Genomic DNA, 12,926 nt, shown 5'->3' on the forward strand with positions numbered 1-12,926 from the left:
ATTACGGACGTAATTGGCGCTGCTATTCATTGGAGTCAATGAGTAACGGCTCCAATTACGGCCAAAGAAGTGACAGGTCACTTCTTTGACGCGGGCGTCTATTTACGCGCCGTCATTTGACAGCGGCGCGTAAATATACGCCTCGTGTGAACAGACAAACGTCTGCCCATTGCTTTCAATGGGCAGATGTTTGTCAGCGCTATCGAGGCGCTATTTTCGGGCGTAATTCGGGGCAAAAAATCCCGAATTACATCCGTAATTAGTGCGTGTGAACACAGGGTATGTTCACACTCACTAATTACGGACGTAATTCGGGCGTTTTTGCCCCGAATTACGTCCAAAAATAGCGCCTCGATAGCGCTGACAAACATCTGCCCATTGAAAGCAATGGGCAGACGTTTGTCTGTTCACACGAGGCGTAATTTACTTGCCGCTGTCAAATGACGGCGCGTAAATAGACGCCCGCGTCAAAGAAGTGACCTGTCACTTCTTTGGCCGTAATTGGAGCCGTTATTCATTGACTCCAATGAATAGCAGCGCCAATTACGTCCGTAATGGACGCGGCGTTCAAGCGCCTGCATATGCCATAACGGCTGAAATTACGGGGATGTTTTCAGGCGGAAACATCCCCGTAATTTCAGCCGTAACGGACGCTGTCGTGTGAACATACCCTTATAATGACAGCACGGCTCGTAAAAGCGGCCGGCCGTGCTCGTAATTACGAGTCGTAATTACGAGCACGACCCGTAAAATAAAAAAATAGAACATGTTCTATCTTTTTAACGGCACGGGCACCTTCCCGTGAGAAAACGGGAAGGTACCCGTGGCTAACAGAAGTCTATGGGCCCGCTATTTCGGGTCGTAATTACGACCCTTAATAACGGGTGTTTTTACGGTCGTGTGCATGAGGCCCCGTAATGACGGGTGGCTAAATGTGTGCACCCGTCATTACGGCAGCGTTGCTAGGCGACGTCAGTAAATAGTCACTCTTCAGGGTGCTGAAAGAGTTAACTGATCGGCAGTAACTGTTTCAGCACCCTGGACAGTGACTACCGATCACAATATAGAGTACCTGTAAAAAAAAAAAGACGTTCACACTTACCGGGAACTCCCTGCTTCCTCCAGTCCGGTCTCCTGGCCGTTGCCTTGGTGACGCGTCCCTCGCGACATCCGGCCCGACATTCCTTGATGACGATGCAGCCCATGTGAGCGCTGCAGCCAATCACGGGCTGCAGAGGCCTCTGCAGCCAATCACGGGCTGCAGAGACCTCTGCAGCCAATCACAGGCTGCAGAGGCCTCTGCAGCCAATCACAGGCTGCCGCGTCAGAAAAGAAGGTCGGACTGGAGGAAGAAGAGAGACTCGTCCGCAAGACAACGACCAGGTACGTATGAAATGCTTTTTATTTTATTTTTAATCAGCAGCCTCTTTTCTCTATCAGTGATTGATAGAGACAAGTGGCTGCCGATTTGTATAATATTTTTGACCGGGTTCGGTCAAAACGGGTTCGGCCGAACCCGGTGAAGTTCGGATTCGCTGCGAACCGAACTTTTCCGGAAGTTCGGACCGAAACCGGGTTCGGTTGTCCCGGTTCGCTCATCTCTACTTATAGGTGCAGAAACTTTGGAAAAGTGAGCTTCCGAAGACATCTTAGCGGCAAACTCTGCAGAAATTGGTTGTGGCCGGGAGAAGTCATCATGAAGGCCTGGACAAGGTGGAATAGAAAAGAGAAAACAAACAACTCCAATCTGAGAAGTCGTCACCGGTGAGTCACTAAATGTAAAGGTTTATTCTCCTTGTGACTGATCAGCACTGTAGTCACTGTATGATCTGCAGCGAGATGATGGGTGTATTGTTCTGGCTATACTGGGAGCTGTAGATTTAGGCCATAAAAACTTATATGGCAGGGGTTACACTGAATTTGCAAATTATCTCTGTACTGAGCTGTATTTGTGCTATATATACACGTACTGAGCTTGGTTCTGGTGCTGTATATATGTACTGAGCTTGGTTCTGATGCTGTATATGCTATACAACATGCCACCTACATGTACGCGGCAGCCGTTAAGGGGAAATATGGAGCGGGCTCACAGGCTGAGCACGCAACATACTTAGTGGGTGTCGGCTGTGTAATAGCCAACACCTTACTGCAACGGGCCGGGAACAAAGATCACTTTGATTCCACCCATTTAACCCCTTAGACGGCACGGTCAATCGCGACCGCGACATCTAAGGGTATGTGCACACGACCTCTTTTCAGACGTAATGGAGGCGTTTTACGCCTCGAATTACGCCTGAAAAGACGGCTCCAATACGTTGGCAAACATCTGCCCATTGCTTGCAATGGGTCTTACGATGTTCTGTGCAGACAAGATGTAATTTTACGCGTCGCTGTCAAAGTACGGCGTGTAAAATGACGGCTCGTCAAAAGAAGTGCAGGACACTTCTTGGGACGTTTTTGGAGCCGTTTTTTCATAGACTCTATTGAAAACAGCTCCAAAAACGGGCGTGACAAATGCCGCGAAAAACGCGAGTTGCTCAAAAAAGTCTGAAAATCAGGAGCTGTTTTCCCTTAAAAACAGCTCTGTATTTTGTGACGTTTTTGACTGTGAACATACCCTCAGGATTTAGAAACAGGGGGGCGGCCCCCTCTGACGTGCCATCGACCCCATGGGGGCCTATTAAAGGTCCTCAGGTAAGCCATCTTTGTACACCTATTAAAGGGGTTGTCCACTACTGGGGTTGTCAGTACATGATTTGATCTGTGCCTCCAAGCACCGGATGAAAATGCTGGAAGCAGTTGGCTCCGGCCACTGAACAGCGGCCGAGCTGCATTACTGCATCTCTGCTCCTATTCAAGTGAATACGAGCAGAGCTGCAGTCCGGCAGCACGACCGCTATGGTATGTACGGAGCCAACTGCTTCTCGCTCCGTACATCACATAATGGGCCATAACATCCAGTGCCCAAAGGAAGCAGAGCGGCTTAACGGAGCGGGGTCTCGGTGTCGGACCCGCACTGATGATATACTGTTGACTTATTCGGTGGATAGGTCATCAGTTGTTCAGTAGTGGACAACCCCTTTGCAGGGCTTAATAGGAGTTTTACAAGATTGTTATATACTGCAATACATTAGTATTGCAGTATATAGTGCAAGCGATCCAACAATCGCTGGTTCAAGTCCCCAATGGGGACTTCTAAACAAATATATAGAACAGTTAAATAATGTTTTATTAATGTACCAAATAAAAGAAAAATCCTGGCTGGGGATTCCACTCTGAGAGGGAGCCCCAAAGGCGCTACCTACAGGGAGGGGGGCTGTGGGGCACTACCAGGGAGGGGGGCTGTGTGGCACTACCAGGGAGGGGGGCTTTGTGGCACTACCAGGAAGGTGGCTGTGTGGCACTACCAGGAAGGAGGATGTGTGGCACTACCTGGGAGGGGGAGCTGTGTGGTACTACCTGGGAGGAGGGGGCTATGTGGCATTACATGGGAGGAGGGGTCTGTGGGGCACTACCTGGAAGGGGGCTGTGTGGCACTACCTGGGAGGGGGCTGTGTGGCACTACCTTGGAGAGGGTGCTGTGTGGCACTACCTGTGAGGGGGGGCTGTGTGGCACGACCTGGGAGGGGGGCTGTGTGGCACTATCTACAGAGGGCACTAAATTTATGAGGGTACAAACTGGGGGCCTAACTTCTTTATGGGGGCATAAACAGGGCCTAACGTCTATATGGGGGCACAAAGTGACGTTTTCTACCATTTTACTACAGTCGTGAGTTCCCCCGCATAGGGGCCTACTAAGTCTGTGTCATCCAAGGACCCACATAAACCTGGAGCAGGCCCTGAGCTGATGCCTCGTGTTGGAGGATATACACAGAAAGAACAAACAGCAAAAAAATACTCCTTAAAACTCAGGTGCTGGTTTTCTTCTGGGGTTAATGGATACAACGCCCACAAGAGTATATTGTGCTGTCAAGCAGCTTTTATTAACAAAACTTATGCAACGCATTTCGATCCTTTAGGCTGGGTTCACCCCTGCGTTCGGCTTTCCGTTGTCCTGCCCTGGGAAGTGCCATTACCGTTGTACAACGGACACCACCGGCGGCCGACAGAACCCATTGACTTGAATAGGTCATGTTGAGTTTCTGCCAGGGGAGTTCGTGGCATTACCAAAAAAAATAGTGCAGCATGCTGCGTTATTGTTTCAAGTATTTTTAGCCGGATCTGGAAAGGAGGCTCCGTTAACGCAGATGTAAATGAGGCCGTAATCTGACTTTCGTCAGGCATACTGTATAATGTACAGATGAAAAGCAGTGCCCGAGTTCAAAGAGGCATTTTATTGCTGTTTGTTATTCCCAGAAAAAAACAATATTGGAATTGCTATTTTTTTCCATCCTCCCAAAAAGATTTGTAAAAAAAATGCTTCATTACATTATATGTATTCAAAATACTGGCATAAAAAAATACAAGTGATCCTGCAAAAAAAACAAGCCCCTAACGGCTCAGTCAACGAAAATATAAAAAGTTATGGCTTTCGAGGTGCAGAGATGAAAAGAAAAAAAATCACTGTGTCCTTGTCCCCTTCCCGCCGCAGCCCTTTTTCAGATTTTCATTTTAGTTTTTTCCTCCCCACCTTCCAAAAGCCATAACGTCTTTATTTTTCCGTCGATATAGTACTATGAGGGCTTGATTTTTGCGGGACGAGTTGTAGTTTTTCATGGCACCATTTATTTTTACATAAAATCTACTATGAAACTGGGAAAAAATTATTTGTGTGGTAGAAAATGAAAAAAACAGCGATTCCTCCTTGGTTTTTTGCGCGCCGTTTTTACGGAATTCACTGTGCAATTAAAATAACATGTTAACTTTATTCTCTGGGTATTTCACTACTTTTACAAGTAAAAACGTAAGTGTAAAAAAGAAAATTTCTTTTGTGTCGCCAAATTCCGAGAGCCACAACTTTTTTATGAGGTATGAGGGCTTATTTTTTGCGGGATAAGCTGTAGTTTTTAATAATACAATTTTGGTGTAAATGCGACGGTTTGATCTCCTTTTATTTCATTTTTTTGTGAGAGAATAGGTGACCAAAAAATATAGATTCTGGCGTTTACAATTTTTTTTCTACGGCGTTCACCGTACGGGTTAAATTTTGATATATTGTAATAGTTCAGACTTTTACGGACGCGGCAATACCAATTATGTTTATTTATTTATTTTTTACTATGCTCTAAGGGGGAAATGGGAAAAGGGCTTTTTTTTTTACTTTTAATATTTTTTTATTTTTATGCATTGCTGTATATCGTGATTCTGACAGGCAACTATTAAGCTCTGCCGGTGTACAAAGATGGCGGACCTGGGGGCCTTCATTAGGCCCCCAGGCAGCCATAGCAACCATCGCCCAACCGCGATTGCGATGTGGGGGGCGCGATGAGCTGTTAGAGGGGGTCGCCCCCTCTTTCTAACGATTTAAATGCTGCTGTCTCTGTTGACCGCGTCATTTAACGAGTTAAACGAGCGGGATCGCGCTCGAGCGCGATGCCGCTAGTTACTCTGAGGTGCCGGCTGTAACAAACAGCCGACACTGGCATCGTATGAAGCCCGCTCCATACTTCCCCTACCCGACTTTGGCGTATGGAAACATCAAATGTCGGGAAGGGGTTAAAGTCCTAATTGGGCAGCGTATTTATTTTCATGTGTTTGTATTTTTCGTTTCATTACTAGCTTAGTGATGTATTAGGGTATGTTCACACGCAGTGACCAAAAACATCTGAAAATACGGAGCTGTTTTTGTAGCAACTCGCATTTTTCACTGCATATTTTACGGACGTTATTGGAGCTGTTTTTCAATGGCGTCAATGAAAAACGGCTCCAAAAACGTCCCAAGAAGTGACATGCACTTTTTTTTCGCGGGCGTATTTTTACGCGTCGTATTTTGACAGTGACGCGCAAAATTACACCTCGTCGGAACAGAACACCGTAAAACCCATTGCAAGCAATGGGCAGATGTTTGAAGGCGTAATGGAGCCGTTTTTTGAGGCGTAATTTGAGGCTTAAAACGCCCGAATTACATCTGAAAACACTGCGTGTGAACATACCCTTACTCTTCAAAAATAATGCCTTGCAAAGTCTAAGGAATTTAAAGAAATGCCATAAAGCTTTGTATTAACATTTTTGGAAAACATGCTCCAGAGTAGAGAAAAGGTAGATTTTTCCCTTACCTGTTCGCTTTTCGTCAGCCGGGTTTTATTGTGAATGTCAGAAGTTACCAAATTGAACCCATGTTTCTCGGACAGAATGCGCAGTAGTAAAACAACAGTCCTGCTCCCACATTTTCCAACTCTGTTATACACAACTTGACTAGGAAAAGGCAGTACCTAAAAATATGTGAAAGACACAGCAATTACAAGAGTAACAAAACCTAACATTGCTCAGATAAAATATATCATATTCGTTATATAATAAATATAAGACCCACACTTATTTCATTGGCCTTTATGTATCAATGTAAAGTGAGAATTGTAATTTAAAGAGGCTCTGTCACCAGATTTTGCAACACCTATCTCCTATTGCAGCAGATCAGCGCTGCAATGTAGATAAGAGTAACGTTTTTTGTTTTTTTTAAACGAGCATTTTTGGCCAAGTTATGACCATTTTTATATTTATGCAAATGAGGCTTTCTAAAGTACAACTGGGCGTGTTTAAAGTTATGTACAACTGGGCATGTATTGTGTATGTACATCTGGGCGTTTTTACTTCTTCTACTAGCTGGGCGTTGTGAATAGAAGTGTATGATGCTGACGAATCGGCATCATCCACTTCTCTTCACAACGCCCAGCTTCTGGCAGTGCACAGACACACAGCGTGTTCTCGAGAGATCACGCTGTGACGTCACTCACTTCCTGCCCCAGGTCCTGCATCGTGTCGGACGAGCGAGGACACATCGGCACCAGAGGCTACAGTTGATTCAGCAGCAGCATCAGCGTTTACAGGTAAGTAGCTGCATCGACTTACCTGCAAACGCCGATGCTGCTGCAGAATCAAATGTAGCCTCTGGTGCCGATGTGTCCTCGCTCGTCCGACACGATGCAGGACCTGGGGAAGTAACGTCACAGCGTGATCTCTCGAGAACACGCTGTGTGTCTGTGCACTGCCAGAAGCTGGGCGTTGTGAAGAGAAGTGGATGATGCCGAATCGTCAGCATCATACACTTCTAGTCACAACGCCCAGCTAGTAAAAGAAGTAAAAACGCCCAGATGTACATACACAATACACGCCCAGTTGTACTTTAACTTTAAACACGCCCAGTTGTACTTTAGAAAGCCTCATTTGCATAGATATAAAAATGGTCATAACTTGGCCAAAAATGCTTGTTTTTAAAAAAAAACTAAAAAACGTTACTGTTATCTACATTGCAGCACCGATCTGCTGCAATAGGAGATAGGGGTTGCAAATTCTGGTGACAGAGCCTCTTTAAAGCCACTGCCTGAGACATATATGACATCAAGACAGAATTGGAAATAATGTCTTCGTATGAGCAGTGAAAATGCTTCATGCAGAGAAGACAACAATTCTCAAGCACTGCAACTATTTCATTATTACGGGAATGAGAAATGTAACCCAACTGTGAAAAATCAAGCATATAATCTGACAGAAAATGTGTTCCATTGATGTACAGTGTGGCCAGTTTCGTTACTGGGGCAGCTCCAGTGATGTAGCTTCCCCGGGTTGATATAGCAGATGGGGGCTCCACCTGCTTTAAAGTTCTTGCGGTCATGTGGGATAGGGCTATCATGCGGGTGGTGACTGCGGGTGTGGGGTTCTCTGTGTGAATCCTAGAGAGCTGACATTGTGTTACATCATGGTGAGACAATCCCTCAAGTGTGTGGGCAGGGCGGCCAGAGAGTGCAGGTAGGATGGCTTCTGCTGCGTCAGGAATTTCCAGTGATAGCGGTCAACAAATAGACAGTGAAGTCAATGGAGCTTCCCGACATATCCGTTAAACGATAGGCGAATATGGTATTCGTCATAAACCGAGTCATGAGAGTTAATGACGTATACGTTAAACAGGTACAATTATAGCCTATGGGTGAAGGATGCCGCTTTAGGCATCCGTCACAGTCTCCGTTTAACAGGTAATGAGCAGCTAATTTATTCATTTAAACATCTGCTTATATTGAGGCGTGAGGTGGGCGGTCTCAATCACTTATTGACAGTTATCTCTGTATATACACTCAAACCAGGAATGCTGTCGATCACTGAGTAGGATCACACTCTGGACTTCATAGCCAATTACACTGCATTTTCAACGTGACAGTTTCCCCAGCGGCTCTGTCATAACACTGCCCTATGTAAGGGCAGCATAATATGGGGACAAGTCCGCCTTCTTATAAGTCAAATCAGCTTAGGGCCTGTTCACATCACCGTTCATTTCCGTTCCGGGGTTCCGTCGGAGGGTTCCGTCGGGTGAACCCCACAACGGAAAGTGAAAGTGACAGCACAACTCCCGTTTCAGTCACCATTGATCTCAATGGTGACGGAAACATTGCTAATGCTTTCCGTTCGTCACCATTACGTCTGGTGTCCGGTTTTCCGACGGAATCAATAGCGTAGTCGACTGCGTTATTGATTCCGTAGGAAAACCGAAAACCAGACGGAATGGTGACGAACGGAAAGCATTAGCGATGTTTGCGTCACCATTGAGATCAATGGTGACTGAAACGGAAGCTGTGCTGTCAGTTTCACTTTCCGTTGCGGGGTTCACCCGACGGAACCCTCCGACGGAACCCCGGAACGGAAATGAACGGTGATGTGAACAGGCCCTTATCAGTTAATAGGTGCGATCAAAGAATACAATGGTCTCATAGTTATGAATCCAGTGTATTAATGAGGGTAGCGCTCCCCATGCCTCTCTAAGCTTCTTTCAGCAGTGATGGGCGGATAGCTGCTATGTATCTGCATACACAGCAGCCTGTCAATCACTGTGAGGAGGGCGACAGAGTCAGGGGTAGCACTCCCCTCATGAATAACTATGACTTCGGGGGATTCTTTAGCTAATAGGAAAGCAGACCTGTCCCAAAACTATGCTGACCTTACAAAGGGCAGCATAGTCTGATGACAAATTCGATTTAATGCTTTATAATACAAAGACATTTTAGATAATTATAAGCTTGAAACTTTGTGGCAATAATTTGGGGAAGGACCTTTCCTTTTTTAGCATAACTGTGCACTGCATTGCAGTGAGGTTAGGGGAGTTCCATAAAGATGTGGTTTGGCAAATTTGGTGCAGAGGTACTTGAGTAGCCTGAACAGAGCCTGGATCACAACCCCATTGTACATCTTTGTGATGAATTGGAATGCCGTCTGGTTTTGGAATTGGATTTCCAACAAGATCTTATAGAAGTCATAGTCAGGTGTCAAAAGTACTTTTGGCCATATAGTACACAGTTGATTCGGAAAGTCTTCAGACCCTTTTGATCTGTTCACATTTTATGTTGAGACCTTGTGCTAAAAAAAAAATATAAATTTTTTTCCCATAATTCTGCACTGAATACCCCATAATGACAAAGTGAATGCTAGTAATCTCTGCTAATTTATTAAAAAGTAAAAACTAAAATATTGCATTGACCCTTTACTCAGTACTTAGTTGAAGCACCTTTGGCAGCGATAACAGTCTCCAGTCTTCTCGGGTATGATGCCACAAGGTTTGCACACCTGGATTTGGGGATTTTCTGTCATTCTTCTCTGCAGATCCACTCAAGTTCTGTCAGGTTGGATGGGGACCGTCGTGGACATCCATTTTCAGGTCTCTCTAGAGATGTTCGATTGGGTTCAAGTTAAGTCTCTGGCTGGGCCACTCAAGGACATTCTAAGAGTTGTCCCTAAGCCACTCCTGTGTTGTCTTGGCTGTGTGCTTAGGGTCATTGTCTTGTTGGAAGGTGAACCTTCGACCCAGAGCACTCTGGATCAGTTTTTCATTAAAGAGGCTCTGTCACCAGATTTTGCAACCCCTATCTCCTATTGCAGCAGATCGGCGCTGCAATGTAGATAAGAGTAAAGTTTTTTTTTTTAAAACGAGCATTTTTGGCCAAGTTATGACCATTTTTATATTTATGCAAATGAGGCTTTCTAAAGTACAACTGGGCTTATTTAAAGTTATGTACAACTGGGCGTGTATTGTGTATGTACATCTGGGCGTTTTTACTTCTTTTACTAGCTGGGCGTTGTGACTAGAAGTGTATGATGCTGACGAATCGGCATCATCCACTTCTCTTCACAACGCCCAGCTTCTGGCAGTGCACAGACACACAGCGTGTTCTCGAGAGATCACGCTGTGACGTCACTCACTTCCTGCCCCAGGTCCTGCATCGTGTCGGACGAGCGAGGACACATCGGCACCAGAGGCTACAGTTGATTCAGCAGCAGCATCAGCGTTTGCAGGTAAGTAGCTACATCGACTTACCTGCAAACGCCGATGCTGCTGCAGAATCAAATGTAGCCTCTGGTGCCGATGTGTCCTCGCTCGTCCGACACGATGCAGGACCTGGGGAAGTGACGTCACAGCGTGATCTCTCTAGAACACGCTGTGTGTCTGTGCACTGCCAGAAGCTGGGCGTTGTGAAGAGAAATGGATGATGCCGATTCGTCAGCATCATACACTTCTAGTCACAACGCCCAGCTAGTAAAAGAAGTAAAAATGCCCAGATGTACATACACAATACATGCCCAGTTGTACTTTAACTTTAAACACGCCCAGTTGTACTTTAGAAAGCCTCATTTGCACAAATATAAAAATGGTCATAACTTGGCCAAAAATGCTCGTTTTAAAAAAAAAAAAAAAAACGTTACTTTTATCTACATTGCAGCGCCGATCTGCTGCAATAGGAGATAGGGGTTGCAAAATCTGGTGACAGAGCCTCTTTAAGAATATCTCTGTACTTTGCTCCATTCATCTATTCCTCAACCCTGACTAGTATCCCTGTCCCAGCTGCTGAAAAACACCTCCACAGCATGTTGCTACCACCACCATGCTTCACTGTAGGGATGGCATTGCGCAGGTCTGTTTTCCTCCAGACATGACACTTAGAATTGAGGCCAGAACGTTCAATCTTGGTTTCATCAGACCACAGAATCTTGTTTCTCAATTCTGGAAGTCCTTTAGGTGCTTTTTTGCAGACTCTAGGCGGGCTTTCATGTGTCTTTTACTGAGGAGAGGCTTCTTCCTGGCCACTCTGCATGAAGCCCAAATTGGTGGAGTGCTGCAGTGATGGTTGACCTTCTGGAAGTTTCTCCCATCTGCATACAAGATATTTGGATCAGCCAGAGTGACTATTGGGTTCTTGATCACCTCTCTTACCAAGGCTTTTCTCCCCAAATTACTTAGTTTAGTTGGGCGGCCAGCTCTAGGAAGAGTCCTGGTTGTTCTAAACGTCTTCCATTTAAGAATTATCGAAAGCCACTGTGGTCTTGAGAGCAAAAAAAAATGTTGTACTCATTATCCAGATCTGTGCCTCCACACAATCCTATCTGAGCTTTACAGGCAGTTCATGGATTGGTTTGTGCTCTGATATGCATTGTCAGCTGTGAGACCTTATATAGACAGGGGTGTGTCTTTCCAAATCATGTCCAATCAAAAGAATTTACCACAGATGGATTCCAATCAAGGTGTAGAAACATTTCAAAGATGATCTAGAGAAATAGGAGGCCCCCAGAGCTAAATTTCAAGTGTCATAGCAAAGGGTCTGAATACTTATGTCCATGAAGTATTTTTTAGCTTTTCAATTTTAATAAATCGACAACATTTCTAAAAAATTATATTTTGACTTTGACATTATGGGGTATCGAATGCAGAATGATGGGGAAAAACTTAAATATATTTTTTCTATTTTACCATAAGGCCTCATCATAACAAAATGTGAAGAAAGTAAAAGGATCTGTGGACTTTCCAAATACACTGTATATCTGTGGTACTGTGTTTTACCAACACTGAACAGTACTCTATAAGCGTTGTTCATACCGTGCAGTTTTGGTGCAATTTTGGCTGTGGTTTTTTTTTGTTCGTTCTAAGCCATTCATCATGTATTATGAGTACAGAGCATTTCTAATCTTGGTGAGGACTTTTTTTCATCCACCAACCCCTTTACAAAAATGTACAAAAACAAATAGCTACAGCTTGACATTTTTTAGTCCACTTTTTTCTGTTTTTAAAATGGGAACATATGGCTGCTTACAAACTTATTTTGCACCCGGATTAGGTCTGTATTGATAGGTCCAGGGGCGTAACTAGGAAAGACTGGGCCCCATAGCAAACTTTTGACTGGGGCCCCCCCTCCCCTGGGTGTCACACAACCCCCCCATGTAGATAGTGCCTTTTTTACAGCCCCCCTGTAGATAACGCCATACAGCCCCCCCTGTAGATAACGCCATACAGCCCCCTGTAGATAACGCCATACCGCCCCCTCTGTAGATAACTCCATACAGCCCCCTTTGTAGATAGTGCCATACATCCCCCTGTAGATAGCACCATTCATCCCCCTGTAGATAGCACCATACATCCCCCTGTAGATAGCACCATACATCCCCCTGTAGATAACGCCATACAGCCCCCTGTAGATAATGCCATACAGCCCCTCCTGTAGATAACGCCATACAGCCCCCCTGTAGATAACGCCATACAGCCCCCCATGTAGATAACGCCATCCAGCCCCCTGTAGATAATGCCATACAGCCCCCTGTAGATAACGCCATACAGCCCCCCTGTAGATAACGCCATACAGCCCCCTGTAGATAACGCCATACAGCCCCCTCTGTAGATAACGCCATACAGACCCCTTTGTAAATAACGCCATACAGCCCCCTCTGTAGATAACGCAATACAGCCCCCTCTGTAGATAACGCAATACAGCCCCCTCTGTAGATAACGCCATACAGCC

At 45.3% G+C, this 12,926-nt stretch overlaps 1 protein-coding gene across 1 annotated transcript in view; it reads right to left on the minus strand.

The window, feature by feature from the left end:
* UST (uronyl 2-sulfotransferase) overlaps positions 1–12,926 on the minus strand; it is a 379,706-nt gene that overhangs the window by 273,384 nt on the left and 93,396 nt on the right. The window contains exon 3 of the mRNA XM_075863730.1: positions 6,216–6,371. Coding sequence (XP_075719845.1) covers positions 6,216–6,371 — 156 coding nt within the window. The remainder of the gene's footprint in view (positions 1–6,215; positions 6,372–12,926) is intronic.

Source organism: Rhinoderma darwinii, chromosome 4 (genome assembly GCF_050947455.1).
Source record: "Rhinoderma darwinii isolate aRhiDar2 chromosome 4, aRhiDar2.hap1, whole genome shotgun sequence".
Classification (NCBI taxonomy): domain Eukaryota; kingdom Metazoa; phylum Chordata; class Amphibia; order Anura; family Rhinodermatidae; genus Rhinoderma; species Rhinoderma darwinii.